The sequence below is a fragment of the Puntigrus tetrazona genome, chromosome 3, assembly GCF_018831695.1.
Source record: "Puntigrus tetrazona isolate hp1 chromosome 3, ASM1883169v1, whole genome shotgun sequence".
Taxonomy (NCBI): Eukaryota; Metazoa; Chordata; class Actinopteri; order Cypriniformes; family Cyprinidae; genus Puntigrus; species Puntigrus tetrazona.
In genome coordinates, this window is record NC_056701.1 from 27458174 (window position 1) to 27475121 (window position 16948).

Sequence of the window (16948 nt, forward strand, 5' to 3'; positions counted from 1 at the left end):
TTTAAATTGTGATTTATATATCTGAAAACTGAATAAATAAGCTTTCCGTTGATGACAGCAATTGCTCTAAAAAAAAAATGATTCTGAGGTGCAAAAAGAAAATCTGAATACTGAGAAAATTGCTTTTTAGTTCTTTAGTAGCAATGCATATTACTAATCAAAAATTCAATTTGAATATATTCACGGTAGGAAATGTACAAAATACCTTCACAGAACATGATCTTAATATCCTAAATGATTTTTGGCATAATCAATCGCTTTGAACCATACAATGTATACCTCAGCACCTTAAGGCTGGTTTTGTAGGATTGCATATATAGTATAAGAAAATATACTTAAATATTAAATATACTTAATTGCAAAATGTGAATCCAAGCTCTTTAAACATACTCGTCTTTTTCTAAAACACCCGACAACCGGTGTGTTCAAGGCGCAAAACCCATCTGACAGCTCTCCACTACACCGCTTCTCCTTCAACAGCGAGTGCTTGTATCTCATCTGCATAGCCTCTCGTGATTGGCCAGTGGTTTACCAACAAGAGATGCTGCTGCGAGCCGATTGGCTGAGCTCTGAAGAGGGCACGAAATCCCTGCAATTGAGAAAGGCCATATATAGAGCGAGAGGACACACAAATCACAGATGCAGCGGCTTACCGTTCGACATCTCACACGCTCTGAGACAGCTACAATCAAAAGACAGAGAAGTTTGAAGGCTTTCCTGGAAGCTGCGGACTCGAATAACGGACTGGGATCATGTCTCTGGAAGTGAAGGAAAAGACAGAAGTGCGCTTGGTGTTCATGGGAGCAGCAGGTGTGGGAAAAACAGCCCTGATTAAACGTTTCCTACAAGACAGCTTTGACCCCAAACACCGGCGCACGGTGGAGGAGCTCCACAGCAAGGAGTACGAGGTGGCTGGAGTCAAAGTGACCATCAACATCATGGACACAAGCGGCAGCTACTCCTTCCCGGCCATGAGGAAGCTCTCCATCCAGAACGGAGACGCATTCGCCCTGGTCTACTCCGTGGATGACCCCGAATCCCTAGAAGCCGTCAAGAGACTGCGTGAGGAAATCCTGGAGGTCAAGGAGGACAAGTTCACCCCCATCGTGGTGGTGGGCAACAAAAAAGACCGACTGCAGGAACGAAGGGTATCGGCGGACGACGTTCTGGTGAAGGTGGAGCTGGACTGGAACAACTGTTTTCTCGAGGCCTCGGCTAAAGAAAACGAAAACGTGATGGAGGTGTTCAAGGAGCTGCTTCAGCAAGCAAACCTCCCCAGCCGTCTCAGCCCGGCTTTGCGCCGTCGCAGAGAGACCTTTCCCAAGGACATGAGTCTACGACCACCCATGAACAAGACCAACAGCTGCTCCGTCTCCTAAAGATGGCAAGAAAAAGATTTTTTGAGAACGAAAAGGGTTGAGTTGCTTCTCAACGCCAATGTTGAAGATGAGGAAGGCTCTTCGAGGGCGTGCAAATAAGCTTTTGTTACATAGCGAAACCTCCCCTTAATCCTGCTCCAAAATCAGCGTCCTCCGCAGTGATGAAGGAAGAGGGATTACAGGCGAAGGGGAGAAAGATCAAAGGACAATGAACTGTTGCATTTGTGCAAAGATTCTCTTGAATGTTCTGATACTGGTTTTGAGTTCCTGGAGTTGTGTAAAGAGCTACTGCAATGTTCAGTCACGCATACGTCAAATGACATTGCAATATTGTAATGCCGTAGCATTAATGTTTTTTACCGTAATTTAAAATTTGACCGTATGACATTCTTGGGTTTACAAAGTATTGAAGTCACGTGTCCATTTTCTAAATGTCTGCGCTGTGCACATGCACTTTTATTCTTTTGAAAACTCATTTCATGCACTGGTGTCTTTTTCCTTTCTTTTCTCCGTTTCTTCGGGCGATTTTGTACATTCTCAGTTTTCTTTCACATGTAAAGGAAAAAATAAAAAGAAATCTAATGGCACCTCAAAGGCTTTTTGGCTTCTCTTAAGAGAATATGTATGTGTGTGTGTGTGTGTGTAATACCTTCTAACAGTTTACAAAAGACTTGAAAAGCTTCATAAAATAAAAAATCATAGTATGGGAAATGTATGATGGAGGAATTAACGTCTACACCATTCCCAAACTCTCAGGGGGGAAAAAAGGTACAAAAGCTGTCACTGGGACAGTACCTTTTTAAAAAAAACAATGCATTTGGTGTCAAAATTTACACTTTAGCTATGCACCTTTAAGGCACTTGCGGGTATGTAGTTTTTGAAAGCATACTAATCTATTTAAAATAAATAACAGTTAAATATCAACTATATAAATGCATTCATATATTGTATATTTGATTTAAAGATTCACTTGACTTCCAAATAGCCAATTTGAAGCCTTTAAGAACATTACATACATCAATCCACCTAAGTTTCGTCCATTTGTGTCCAGATCTCAATTTATTATCGAAGTATCGAAATGATCAGTTCTAAAGATCCGAGGGGCCCTTCAACGTGCGCGTTCTCGTGCAGTGAGGATCCTGTTGTCAAATATCGCCATCTTGTGGTCCATCGACTGGACTTGCTCCAAGCTACAACGTGCTCTGAATGCAGTGACGAAGCCACGGGGGAAATGTGTGTCGTGTATAACAAAGGCTCATTGTTCTTCACGCACACAACAGGATGTCAGCTAGTTCCCAAATCTGCCAGTCAATGACCTTTTCAATGAAAATGTGAGGTCCGTTTTATCCAACTTGGCGCAGAAATACCTGCTGCATAACAGCACTGAACCTCTATGCAGAAAAGAAAGCGATATATATGGGACTTCAAGTGTTCACTATAATAACGGACATAGAAAATACATTATTTTCCAATACCCTAAAAAGCGGCGAGTGTTTCGTCGTTAGTTTTATGTCGAACGCAGCTATGCAAAAACAACTTTACGGCCAGAGATACGATATTCTATTTATCGTGTTTCTGTTTTGCATAAAACTGAAGAATATTCGGCACATCCTATAATGTAATCTAAATTCCGACATTAACTTATTCGTAGGTTTCACTGAAAAGGCTTAAGTAGCTTAAAGATGTATTGCTACGGGTTTATATTATTTTAACACCCAAACCAATTCAACACTACATCATTTGGGTAAAAAAATATCGAAAGGTTTTCCAGGAATCACGTTTTAGCCGTTTCAGACTGTTTTTGCTAAATTTCACAGTCACAATATTTTACGAGGTGGCTCATTTGTACAACCGCGCTAATACAATTTTTTTTTTTTTTTTTTGCTAAGTCTGTCGAAACCCACCCCTAAACCTGCCCATCACTGGAGTTTAGACAAATCGTACAAAAAAAACACAGGAGTGAGGTTAAGCGACCTCTTAAAATACACATTGTTGGTGTGTCTGTGAAATGTAGTAGCTTTTGGTCGCGTGCGAACGCCATCTTAAATACGTTAATCAAGCAAGGCCGCGAAAACACACTGGTCTACCGATGGGAATTATAGAGAAAACTTAACGCACAAAATAAATTCAATCTAAGTTAATGTTTCTTTTCGAAAAACTTTCCAGGGTTTTCAATTATTCATTGTTTTTTTTGTTGTTTTTTTTTTTAGATTCACAAACTTAAGGCTTCTGAAGGACCTGTGGGAACCCTACCCGAGAGAAAAGCTGTACTTACAGTACATCGGGTTGTTCTTGTGCTCGGTGTAGCACCAGCAGGAAGGCAACAGTCGAAAGAAAAAGTGGGCTGGGTATCTGGGGTCTAAAGTAATTTATCAGGCCTTTTTTATCACTTTTTTCAAAGATCTTGGAGTTTGGTCAGGGAGGCACAACTGATTGATCCTCAGCAGCCCTGACTTCCATACGTAGTAGTCTTCTGATGTCCGATTTGGTGGTTGAACCAAACCAGACAGTTACTGAAGCAGAACTGTGCGAGCAGCTCCTGCGGCAGCTTGAACTTCCTTAGCTGGTGTAGGAAGTACAACCTTTAGTTGGACCTTTCTGATTCAAACCAGAAGGGTGTAGACAAGTTTGTTTCTTGGAAACAAAGATTGAGAAATGCAGTATTACCGGTGGATCCTCTGTAGTGAATGGGTGCCGTCAGAATGAGAGTCTTTCTCCAGACCATTGTTTACAGAAAAAAAATACTATCCTTAATGTTGCTTTCGCCAGTGGAAAATGTCATATTTACTGAATCAGCAGAGACAACGCTCAGAACAAGCAATGTTTTTAAGCATAAACAGTAAAATTCTTCTATATAAAAAAATTATATTAAAAATAGGTTGGTTTATTTTGATGTTAAAGGACATGGGATGGACTTTTTCACATATTAAATTATGAAATATTATATTTTTGTTGCTTACAAACACAGAGCTCAACATTCAACACTATCTCACAACCAATTCATATGTATTTTACGAAGCGATCTAATTAGTTCGACCTCTTGTACAGTCTTGTAATTTGTCTAGACCCCAGTGACGCATGTGTTTAGGGGCGGGGTTAGGTATAAATCATTCACACAAATTTCGTACGAATTCATGAAATACACTCGATTTAGCGAAAATCTTTGTACGAGCGAGGTCGTACCGATCAGCCACCTCGTAAAACACGTACGTATTTCTGAGATCAATTTGTAAATTTCTCAAAATCTGGTTCCATCATCTACAAATGTCCGCAATTTATTCTTTTTTTTACCTTAAATTTTATTTGGCATTTCATCGTTTCAAAGCTGCATTATTTCAAGTCATATGAACTGCTTTTAATCTCGGTAAGTAATCTTTTTAATAATTTCTGAATCAAACGTTGCACCCAGCATCTTTTTTTTGAGTTCTAGAGCAGAAAGCCAGTCATGCGTGTTTGGAACGACTTTTCTACGTAATAGAGTTTCACTAAATGTCTGGGCGCTAAAATACAGTTAAGCCATTTATACACACAAACCGTGAATATTTCCCCTTTCATATGAACAGTAGATACAAGGTGTATTGTTTCCTGAGGCCAAAAGCGGGAAGTGACCTCTAAATGCTGCATGTCTAGTTCCTCTTCGAGTCTGGTTTAAACACACAGCTGTCTGTTCATCAGATCTGACCTACAGCCATCCTCACACAGATAAGTGTTGCTCTCTCAACACGGCTTTGTTCCACAGATAAGTCCCGCTACAGCTGGAGAACAATTGGAGGTATGGGTTTTTTTTTTGCTACAACTATTAAATGTTATTTTTGATAGGTAAAGATCTCGACAAAGCTATATATCCGACCATAACAAATAAAGGCTAATATTTGATCTTCTTAAAACGTTCTGTAAAGAGCCCTGTGTGGCGAGTCTCACTAAATATTTTTCAAATGGTGTAAAATGGCATCATTCACTCAACCTCATGTCGCGATTTTCTCTAAAACACAAATATTGATATTTTGGTAGAATGTTGGTAGCCTCCCCTCAAAAAAAAAAAAAAAAAAAAAAAAAAATGAGGGGCATTGAATTCGACTGCAGAAACAACAACAAAAAAAAAAATTATGCTACATGGACGAAAGGGAAAGTAAAAGACCTTTTAATTTTCGGTTAAACGTCTCTGGGTGGCGTTTCAAATGAAAATGAATTCATCCAAATCAATTGAAATATATATGCATTTCAAAGATATATATATAAAAAAAATATAAACCTTGTTAATCCATACTTTTCTTCATGTGAAAAATACAAATTTTTATTGTGACCAGGTCAGTTTTGTTTGAGTCCCTTGACTTGGTCTAAGCTCCTCAGTGTCACGTGAACAAACCTGAGGAGTTTAGAGCAAGTAAAGGGTCTTTTACCGACTCGTCCTCTAAAACCGAAGACCACTGATGGCATCACATCCCGTTGGAGATTTTCAAACGCGTATCGTCCCCTTGTATTATCCCAATAAAGATGCACCTGGGCAGCATGAAGCGAATCACTTGTGTTTATTTACAAAAATAAGATTGCAAAGCAACAGCAGATACAATGCACTGTAGCAAAACCGCATGTTCTCCGTAAGGTTGGACCGTATCTGCGCTGTACTGCAAAAACACAGCTAGAACGGCTCTGAATAAGGTTGCCATAGCAACCACGCTCGCTCTCACAGAGTGAGGCACTGGGAAACGGCTAGTCGACGCACAAATGAGGAACACAGAGGTGGAAGACGACGTTTAAAAGAAAGAAGTGTAGCTGTGCTTCAAACGAACACGTAGGGGCGGCTCGACGGCAGAGACAAACGCACACAGAGGAAGTACGTGGACGTGCGGGGGGGTGGTTGGGGGGGGGGCAGTGCTGGTGCGTCTGTGATCCCGCTCTACCCGACACACAAAACTCATGCGTTGTGGTTAGCTTTACCATTGGGTTTTACGATCCTGCTCCAGGTTCAATCAGGAAGCGAAAGCTAAACGTTTTTTTTTTTATTTTAACGGTAGATGTCACTGCTAACGAGGCAGGTGATCACAGCATACTCGTTTAGGTAACGCTAAATGTATCTGCAGAACATAACTGGCCTAGTATTGCTAACGTGGTTAATTCAAGATAAAACCCAAAGTCTTATCTTCTACACCAGGCAATGCAGATCTTGACGTTAGTAACGCACTGAAACTGAGGAACATGCCGTTTTTAGCTCGCATAGTTTTGTTACGTAGGAGTACAGATGCGTTTTACGAGACGTAACGTATTCACAGTACTTGGTTCATTTGGAACTCATTCGTTTGAGTAAACATTTATTAACAAATCAACTAACCAAACCACCCGGAAACCAGCATTTTCTGCAACACACTATATTTCGGTTCCTTAACCTGCGCCATGGATATTAACCGACAGTTCACCCAAAAAAAATCACACTTCAATCCTGTACGACTTGGACTCTCGCATGGAAAAATAGGAATATTTGAAAGAATATGCTGAAAAAAAAAAAAAAAAAAAAAACTACTGCAAAGAAGGGTTGTTTGCTTTGGGGCTTTTTCCAGAGTTGTAATAAAATTATACAAGCAAAGATCAATGCGGGTAAATATGATAGATTTCACTTTTGGGGCGGACTATCCCTTTCGAATTGGAGGAACTATTGTACAACGAAACCAAAATAAATCAGAAATACTCATAAGCAGTAAAATCATCAGTTTTCCATAACAGTGGAATGGTCACACTTTAGTTAACTGCATTAAGAAAATACTTCTAATATATTTATTAACTCTTTCCCCACCTGTAACACTGGATAAAAAAGACATTTTATTAGCTTTTAGTAAAAAAAAAAAAAAAAAAGAATGCTTGAAGCTAGAATGTTTATAAGTAGAGACTGCGTTTTTTTTTAATGCATTGCATTAAAGATATTAATACAAAAAAATATTCTGTGGATAATTTTTTTCTGAAAAATAGCAAAAATGCTGGCAGTGACTGGCAACTGTATTTTTATTTTTTTTTTTTTCAAAAATGCTGGCGTGGAACAAGATAATCAGTTGTTATATATTATTAAAACAAAGTGTTAATACAAACTAGCAATTAACCATACTTAGATTGATATTAAAACAACATTAATAAATACTGCAACAAATAATATTCTAATCGCTAATGCATTAACTAATGTTAACCGAAGGAACCTTAATGTAAAGCTTTACCAGTCAATCTAAAACTGATGATTTTACTGCAGAGTATCATTAAAAGTTATAAAAAATTATGTTCTTTGCATCATTTCATATCTGCACACTGGCAAATCTTCATTAACTTTAGATTTTGACTATATAATTTGGCAATGGAGATTCGCTTGAATTGTTTTGCAGAGGACAATGGGTTTATCTGGGAAACGAAGGTGACTGCAGTGTTTGTTTGGCTGGGAATGGGGAACTGCATTGGCACACCTCTCAACTGTGTAAGAGTGGAGATATTTCCCTAAACTCTACACCTCCTCATCTGTGGCTAGTCGTCTACTGTGATGTTGCGGAACAGGTAAGCCATGGACTCCCCGTTGTGAATGCGTCGGATAGCCTCTGCCAGGATCATGCTGACATCCACCGTCTTAATCTTAGGGCACTGCAGCTTTTGCACCTCATGAGGGACAGTGTTGGTCACCACCACCTGAAAGTCCAGAAAGATATCGGTCAAGCACGGTACATCATTCAATACACTAATTCACATCAATATGTTAAAAACAGTCCATCTGCCATGCAATGTTATGAAGCGACAAGAATAAAAATAACTTCATTCAATAATTTATCTTCAATGTGGCTCTCCATTTTGAGAGTGTTCACTGAACACAAAACTGAGTAGCTGATAACCTCCAAAATGGCACTACGGTGATGCAGAGAGACACAGAAGAGATCATCTAATTATTGAATAAAGTGTACAAAAATGATCTTCATAATGTCACAGTTGAACCACTCCTGGCAGATGGGAGTATTTTTGACAGGGTTCATTACTTGGCAGTCAAAATAAAATATCTTAAACTGTGTTCCAAAAGACAAAGGTTTTACACGTTTGGAACAACATGCGGGTAAGGGTTTCAAGAACATTTTAAGATACTAGTCTTCTTTTCTTTGTGACATGCAATGCATGTAAAATGCTCCTTTCAATAAAAATAATTTTATTGTAGAATTAGCCATTCGCTTCTCAGTGGACATGCTGAAAGACTCACTTCGTCTATTGCGGATTCCTCGATGAGGCGCGGGGCGTCTGCAGATAAGAGTCCATGGGTGGCCATGATGTAAATCTTATAAGCTCCTCTCTCCTTCAAAATCTCAGCTGCTGCCACAAAGTCCTCCACATCATCAATAATGTCATCCTAAAGGGCCGAAACAACATGTGCTGCTCATACAGTCAATCAAAAATTAGCGTCACACTAATACAGATTCCAAAAAAAACGTATTTCTTACGACAATGATGGCGATGCGGCCTCCAACATCTCCGACAACAGTGATGGGCGGCTTCTCCTTGGCCATCATTACTATGAAGACAAACATGCACTCGTTTTTCAAATCATTTCACGAAATTGGTCGCAGACCAAGAGGCCAATCAATCACATTCCATCATTAGAGTAGATTGGGTAAGATGGGTTCAAGTTTGTGCAAGTTTGGGCAATGGCCCAACCAACCCATAGTGTAATTTAATCACTTAGAAAGTCCTGCATGGACCCAATTGCAAATAACGCTAGCTTATTTGTTGGAGAACGCTTCCCATTTTACCCCACCTACAATTCAATCCAAATAGGAATGGAAAACTCATGCCATGCAGAAATCAAAATGATCATCTCTTGGTCCCCAATATACCCAATCATAGAGGCCAACACCTAGAGGTTTTACACTAAGAGTCAAGAGTGCAGGAAACTACACATCAATCAATCTGTCCTTGAGTCAACATGACAGACTCCAGGACATCATTGTAATTCAGGAGTGGTCAAGAAGGGCTAATGTCATTCAACCAGAGGAAGGTCACAGGAACAGCCAAAACACACACTCCCAAGTAATCACGAGAGAGAGGAAGGGTGGGTCGATTTAAGAATACGAGGGGGTTAAAGAAGTAATGCATGCCTTCAACACATGCCTTTCGTCAAAAGCACGACCCACAATGCTTTTTCTGTATTTATATCTTCAGTCTGACAGGTCAATGAGGCTTATAGGCCATCTACACTAATCGTATTCAATAGAGCACTGCTTTAAGGTTTTTTAGTAAAATAGCATATTTGATAGGCATCGTTCACAAGTTTTTGACATTTCGGTAAGCGATATTTAAAAAGATATATTTTATTATATTTTAGTAAATGTTTTACAAGTGACAGATTTATTTGGAGAGCTTTCATAAGATGACAGTCTTGTGTCATCAGTCAGTCAGCGTGATAAAAATGATGCAATTTCCCTGCAGTGATTAGTCACATGGCAGAGATTATCTTTAAGCAAATGAGAAATGACAAATCCAGCGACTACCAATACAGACGGCGATCTGCTGTCTGATAAAGCAGAATACTGCAGCAAACAAAAGCAATTCTGTTTCAGAGACAGAGATCGTTGACCAAAAGTGTGACATTTTAGACACTTTTCTGATGACACATTGCTCTCAGTGTAGTGCACACAATGTGGACAAACTACAAAGTAAACCTCAGCAGAGATTATCAAAAATCATGTTTGGCTGTCTACAAGCTTGTGAAGAAAAAGCATACTTTTTTTTTTTTTTTTTAATTAATCTTGTATCTAGACCTCCACGAACATTCGTCGAGCACCTTCCTCTATATATTTATTTAGGTCATGTGTTTCCAAGACGATGCAGGGGCCCTCTGTTCCAAGCAGCTAAAGGACTACCATTTAAAACCTCTAGTCTAGGGATTTTTCAGAAGCAGGCATGGAGTGTTGATTGGCAAGATGAGCCTGGATCACAAATAAAGGCATTTCTCTCAGACAGACATTCAATGGTTCCGTTTCTGAACGATGGCAATTACATGGATTTTGAAAATAAGCACTTCATTCGAGGCTTCTTAGTTCTGTTCGAACGAAGCACTCTGAAGCTTAGACATCCATTATTGGGGAAAAGAAATGATTAGGCTGGGCGGTATATCGGTAGATATTTTTGCGCTGTGCTTTTATCTGGTTTCTAGTGAGTCGTAGTATAGCAACTCTTTTATTTGTTTATTTTTTCCCATGCACGATTGCACAAAAAACGCCATTAAGACACGGTTAAAACACCGCCTTGATATTGAAAATGTTACATAGTGATATACCTGTATTGTGATATTCTGGACATACCGACCACCCCTACTCTTCACAATAGCTTATAATTATATAATTGAAATAATATAATCATTTTGACTGCTTTAGACGTAAATTGTACCGAACAAACATCCCTAAGTGGGTTTGCTGGTGCTAAGTAAAGTGCTTCAGAGTGCTGGATCGCAGACACTGAGAGACCTCGGCCACTGCACGCATGCAATAGGAACCATTTGAGCGTGTTCACTGCTGTGATCGGTAGCAAATAGAGTTAACCGTCATACTTGGGAGCTCTATGCCTGGGAACGGAGCTTGTTGTTTGCCTATTACCAATAAATAAACATCACGTTAAACAAAAATCCACACACAAATGATAGAACATACAGACATGAAACCGGGACTTCGACAATCCTTCTCAAAACCCCCGACGGGAAATAGATTTTCGGGAGCTTTACTTTTAAGCGTGTCTCAGCTCCGGCGAATTTAATGCTTTGAAATTGAGCGGGATTGTCAAAGTCCACACAGAAACCATAAATGTACGTCGAGCTGCTTGGAGCGAGCTCCTCTCAGGCGGCGTGTGAGTGGACAAGACCTGCTAAATATAACGGTGTTTGTGATCTCGTTTCTTCTCTATATAGAGGCAACCGTGTGCTCAAGGTAAAACGTAAGCGAGAACCTTAAAATCTAGAACAAATAGCACATACAATAACTGTGTCTCAAAACCTAGACGACTGACTCGTCCGTTTCAGTCATTGGTCGGCGTCTGAACACACCGGAACCGAACTGTTCAATTCTTCAACGTGTTTTGAGCGGTTCTATATTTGTTGTTGTATACACATGCTTCAGATCTATTTTTAAAGTCCCTCTATTGTGGATTTCTGAAAATGATTTCTGAAAACATCCCGCAAAGTCTGTTTAAAGTTATCGTCTCTCAAAGGAAAGAGTCGACTCCGAATCACAATAGCAGGTTTTGAGACAAAGTCTTCGTAAACATCTAGAGACGGTGATAAATGAACGGGGGGGGGGAGGTTACAAATAAACCCTCTTGACCTTATCTTGAACTCCTTAATCGGCTATTTTGCAAGCTGAATGCTGCAATCGAAACAGGCTCATTGTCTGAACTCAGCTAAAACGTACAAAAACACGCTTGTTTTTCACCCCAAAATCTAAAGGAAAAGAAAAAAAACATTTTTGTAAATTTACTTTGGATAAGCGGAAGAATGTGGTATTATTTCACGACAGTTCAGTCGCTTTTGTACTTGAAGTGACGAGAAAAGGATTTAAAGTTTGTTTCTTTGTGCTAATGCTACGTTCTCTCGATTTTTGGGGTGAAGCTGGTTTAACCTCTTATTAACATGAACGCCTAGTCACTGGGTTGGATTCGGAGTGTGGTGGCTCTTACATGGCAACTCCAAGCCGGGGTGACCGATGGTGTTACGGACGCATGGAGGAGAATGCCGGCCATCTGCCATGTCGGACTCTGAACACTGCGCTTCTCCGTGCATGACGGCCAGACCAAGACGAAGGCGCTCCGCATACGACTGAGCCCTGAAGAGAGACGAGACACGCAGAGATGTGATCCTCTTGACTATACCTTTAGAAGCGTGAAAAGCCCATAATTTAAACTGGTTTAAATCTATAGAGTCAGAAAATGATACAACTGCTTTTATCTATGAGAAATAACAGTTGCAGGAGCCATTACCTTTTAGCAGCAGATGGGGACTTGGCTACAATGATAGCATTTCTATAATCAGGAATCTATTCAGAATAGAAAAGGGAAGAACAAAATGTTATTTATATATAAAAAGTGAAGTTAATGTCTGTAAATGCTACCTACCTCCTCCTGGATGTACTGCAGCAGGAACGGAGAAGCCCGAAGGTTGTCCACGGGAAAAGTAAAGAAGCCCTGGATCTCTTTCTGGTGCAGATCCATGGTGATTATATGAGTCAGACCTAGGTAACATTGCAAAGTGTCCAAAGATATGCAAAGGTGTAAAACATAACCAAATCAATCATTTAGAGACGTATGTTAACTGCTAAGAATTAGTCAAAAGTAGACAAACTCTTTCCTTTCAGTCAAACTAACATTTTTCATTTGGCGCAGAGAGTCAAGAAAATGCAGTCAACCGTATCAATCGGGGTATGAATATTTTTGACCGTTACTGTGAAAACAGAAGAAAGAAGATCAGCGGTCGAAGTCGTTACCTGCTTTGGCTAACATGGAGGCGAGCAGTTTGCACACTATGGATCCCCTCTTCCTCATCTTACACTGTTTACTGTAGGGGAAGTACGGGATGACGCCGATGATGTTCTTGGCACAGGAGGTCTTCAGCGCATAGGCCATAATCAGCAGCTCCATAATAGCGGTGTTGACGTCTCTGACGGACGCAGACAAATGGATGTTAGCTAATTGTTGTAAAGAGCCTGCCAAGAACTGCAATTTGAGACACGCGATTAAGAAAAGACGCCCCGTGGACTTCGCTTTGTACCTTTTGTGTTTCACGGAAAAAGGGAGGGAATGTTAAAAATGTATCTTAATTCGCAATGATGCGAGTATATGGTGAATATATGATGATATAGAAGAAAAGGATCACAGTCACACAGCTGTTAAGTTAGATTCACATTAAAGCTAGATTTAATACTTACCTGGGAATGGTTTGGATGATGAAGATCGTTTGGCCTCTCACAGACTCTTTAATCTCAACTCTCGTTTCTGTGGGAAAAAAAAGGAAAGGCGTTGCAATAACAGTGGTAAATTAATTCTTTAGTTGATACTTAGCTGTCTGATGAACCTCATGAACAAAAATGAAAACCTTGACCTCATGCCTTTATAAGTATGTATAGAGAACATTATTCCGCATGACCATACTCCACATCCTTAATGTGACCCAATACCTAAACCTATCCTTACTGACTATTAGCTAGGAGTGTATTGATGCTAAAGTGTGAGATATCTTTCATTAAAACCTGAAAGAGTAAGAAAAGCAGCATTGAGTGGTGAGGTTTGTATCAAACTGCATAGACAGACAGCTTGTAGTCATGGGTCCGTATTAAAAGGTGTTTATTGTTTGAACAGGTTTTGAGCATCGGTATCATTCGAGAATCTGGCTGCATGCTCTTAGATGGAGTCTTTGGAGAGGGTCACATGTTTGAAGAGAGGCAAGAAAGACTGTAAAGGCTGAGTAGAAGCTCTTATAAGGAGACGGTTTGAGCACACGGTTGCTCATTTAGAAAGGCTAAATTCATTAACATTAAAACAAGGTTGACTAGACGTTCATGCGTGTACGGACATGTTGGGAATTAGGTGGAGATGTTTTGGAAGACGTTCCCCGGTGCACACAAAGGTCACGGGACCCATTAGGCTTCGTGTGATTTAATTCACCATTCTCCTCGTGAATCGAGCCGGCTCTAAGAGAGATACCGATTAAGCCTTACGAACGAAGGGGTCGGGGTGCCAAGGGTCACTCTGTCAAGTATGTGTGCAAATAAAGCAGGATTGATCACCTCGGTTCGACTCCTGGTAAACAACAGACTTCCCCAGCTCTACTCCAAGACGCCTGCGCAAACAAACACAAGAAAGTCAGAACAGGTATGTCACATCACGAAAGGCCCTTTGAGACGGAGCTGCATGGCGACCCGGTTATTTCAGCCGCGGTCAGCGACGAGCAGTCGGTCACGTGCGCAGCTTACGCGATGAATAGCCCACTGTTCACCAGTTTTGCTGCTTTCTTTATGAGGAGAAAACTACAGTAAACGCGTTTAACGCCAGGCGTCCGCGTACCTGTGGAGATACTCTATAGATAAGTTATTTCAGTTATCGGCCCAAATCCGCATAGTAAACACCACTGCAGCTGGCGAGCTTTTTTTATCATTCGATATCTAAACATTAAAAAAAAAACAGGCCAGGCTGTCGTGTTTCCAGCAGGCCAAAATCCTTATAACGTCTCTGCGCGTTAACCGACACCAAGTGCAGCACCTCAAATCAAGACCCCCGTTAAATATTGAGCAGTTGGTCATAGGATACTTACTCGGTAATCTTCTTAGAGAGTTCCGTGCACGCGGGCGTAGAGTTGGCGGAGAAAACGCGATAACCACTTTTAGCCACGTTCATGTTTAACCGACTTAAGGTTACCGCTGAGACGAACGAGACGCGTGCTGGTCTAACGCTACACGGTCGCGCGGTTTTGTCGCCGTCGTACACGGGAACGCGAATGATGTAACAGCCGTTGAAGAAGTCCGGCGGCTGCTGTGGAGTTTACTGCTGTTTCCAAACAACGACGAGTTCTTCTGCGCGAGCTCCGCCGCCGAGGACTCGCCGCAGCCGCCTGCTGGACGGAGGTCACCGCTCCACACAGGAAACTCTCACGTCGTGTGAAAGAAGCGTGTTGGGTGAAAACACTTAAGCTGGGTCGAGCTCACCGAGCGTGTGCTGGACTTTTATTCGATAAAAAAAAAATCTTTACTTCTTGTAAACCTGTGTGGAACACTCAACGCCGGAGACACTGAGGCGAACAGAAGAGTTGGACTCTATAATAATTAACGGCTCATTGCAGTGAAACGCTTAATGAGATGTCGCTGAGGTTTCTTCTCCAGAGCTGAGGTGAGTTTCTTTCCACGTACAGAGGACGCACCTGCTGTTAATCTTATTGAAGAAACATTTTTGGTTCCAGAAAGAATCGTTCAGTCAATGGTCTTTAAAAAAAATCAGTTTCTTACCTTTTTACAATCCGAAGAACCTTTTTTGGCCACAAAGAAGCTTTTGTGAAACATGTTAATGGTTCTTTATGGAACCATTTAGACAAAATAAAAAGTTCTTCTACGCATTATCACCTATATACATATACAGATCATTTATTTAGAATACATGAGAATGCCAAGAGTGTGCAAAGCAGTAATCAAAGCAAAAGGTGGCTACTTTGAAGAACCTAGAATATGACATATATTTTCAGTTGTTTCACACTTTTTGTTATGTGTATACGATTCCACATGTGTTAATTCATAGTTTTGATGCCTTCAGTGTGAATCTACAGATTTCATAGTCATGAAAATAAAGAAAACTGTTTGAATGAGAAGGTGTGTCCAAACTTTTGTCTGTTCTGTATCTATATATATATATATATATATATATATATATATATATATATATATATATATATATATATATATATATATATACACACACACTGTTTTAGTTTTTTAGATATGTTTATGCTCACTGAGTCTACATTTATTTAAACAGTAAGAAGACTAATGTAAAATATTACACTGAAAACTGCCTCTTTATACTGTAAAACGTTTAAAAATCTGATTTATTTCTTTGACACCAAGCTGAATTTTCTTTATCATTACACCAGTCTTCAGTCTAACGTGATCCATCAGAAACCATTCTAATACGGATAGCTTTCTTCTCTTTTTTTTTTGATTCTTTAATGAACAGGAAATTGGGAAGAATAGCAAATGTAACTTGTTTGCAAAAGCCTTGAGCGTAACTTTTGATCACTTTAACGCACTCACGTTTAACGTAAACATATTCATTTAATCTGAGGGGGGAAAAATTGAACAGTAGAGTAAACCATGAATACAGAAACATGGAAAATACAGATTTATAAAAGGTTAAAGAGAATCCACTCTGACAATGTGATTCACGTTCTGATTAAACTTCCTGTTCTGTTTCTGCATGCTTTTGTTTCAGTGGTCTCCACCTCTACGTACTCCTCCACCTTGAAAACCTATAAACCTCACTGCGCTGGGTCTCAGTTAGATTTTTATTGGAGATTTCTTGAAGACTTCTTGCCAATGACTACAGCAAACACTCCTGCTTTACTAAGAATCTCCTGGTGTCTTCTAAAAAGAAGCTAAAAAACTTTCCAATGTTGGTTAATTGTTGTCTTTTTTTTTTAAAGGGTCGTTGGGAGCGAGGACAGAGGAGCGAGAAGCTGAGCTGTTTTCTATGTGAAATGTATTTTAGACTATGCATATAGAAACATTATGCCGAATAATTTTAGTCGAGAGCTTCACTTTTCTTATGTTTTGTAAAGTTGAAAACAAGCAAGCCGTAATGTTCATGTGATCAAACCTTGCTTACAGCAGGCAGAATACAAGTTATGATGTGTTTTACAAGAAATTAAGTTTTTAGATACTTGTGCTTCATAAAGTAAATGTACATGTTATAATAACCATGTTTAAATTATTCCAAATAAACTTTGCTTATAAGCGTGAGCTACTGGTTTACATATGGGCCCTACATGGATGTGTATCTCCCATAATAATAATAGAATAATAGCAAGCAATGATACT

At 39.9% G+C, this 16948-nt stretch overlaps 2 protein-coding genes and 1 long non-coding RNA gene across 4 annotated transcripts; 2 read left to right on the forward strand and 1 right to left on the reverse strand.

The window, feature by feature from the left end:
• The first annotated feature begins 617 nt into the window (after nt 1-617).
• rasd4 (rasd family member 4) lies at nt 618-1966 on the forward strand. The gene has a single exon (XM_043233293.1). The coding sequence runs from the start codon at nt 753-755 to the stop codon at nt 1377-1379; it is 627 nt and encodes a 208-aa protein (XP_043089228.1). The 5' UTR covers nt 618-752; the 3' UTR covers nt 1380-1966.
• Nucleotides 1967-5889: 3923 nt separating this feature from the next.
• Nucleotides 5890-14925, reverse strand: prpsap1 (phosphoribosyl pyrophosphate synthetase-associated protein 1). 2 transcript variants are annotated; one of them, XM_043233070.1, is made up of 11 exons: nt 14680-14925; nt 14156-14208; nt 13298-13364; nt 12857-13029; nt 12489-12604; nt 12354-12409; nt 12054-12199; nt 10936-10974; nt 8831-8901; nt 8593-8739; nt 5890-8036 (listed from the first exon to the last, which is right to left on the reverse strand). In XM_043233070.1, the coding sequence occupies exons 1-11, from the start codon at nt 14760-14762 to the stop codon at nt 7878-7880; spliced, it is 1110 nt and encodes a 369-aa protein (XP_043089005.1). In that variant the 5' UTR covers nt 14763-14925; the 3' UTR covers nt 5890-7877. The 2 variants fall into 2 exon arrangements, with proteins under 2 accessions (XP_043089005.1, XP_043089014.1); XM_043233079.1 differs by lacking the exon at nt 10936-10974 and having other exon boundaries at nt 14680-14923.
• A 193-nt stretch (nt 14926-15118) lies between these two features.
• On the forward strand, nt 15119-16870 carry LOC122335648. Its single transcript, XR_006248989.1, has 2 exons — nt 15119-15251; nt 16344-16870. It is a non-coding gene; the product is annotated as an uncharacterized LOC122335648 (long non-coding RNA).
• Nucleotides 16871-16948: the final 78 nt, after the last annotated feature.

Bases quoted from the DNA above. Each gene is read 5' to 3' on its own strand.
- rasd4 (XM_043233293.1), top strand. From the start codon at position 753: ATGTCTCTGGAAGTGAAGGAAAAGACAGAAGTGCGCTTGGTGTTCATG.
- prpsap1 (XM_043233070.1), bottom strand. From the start codon at position 14,762: ATGAACGTGGCTAAAAGTGGTTATCGCGTTTTCTCCGCCAACTCTACG. The intron at 14,209-14,679 runs GTAAGTATCCTA...TTGTTTGCGCAG, and splicing joins CTCTCTAAGAAGATTACCGA to GCGTCTTGGAGTAGAGCTGG. The intron at 13,030-13,297 runs GTAAGTATTAAA...TGCGTCCGTCAG, and splicing joins ATCATCCAAACCATTCCCAG to AGACGTCAACACCGCTATTA.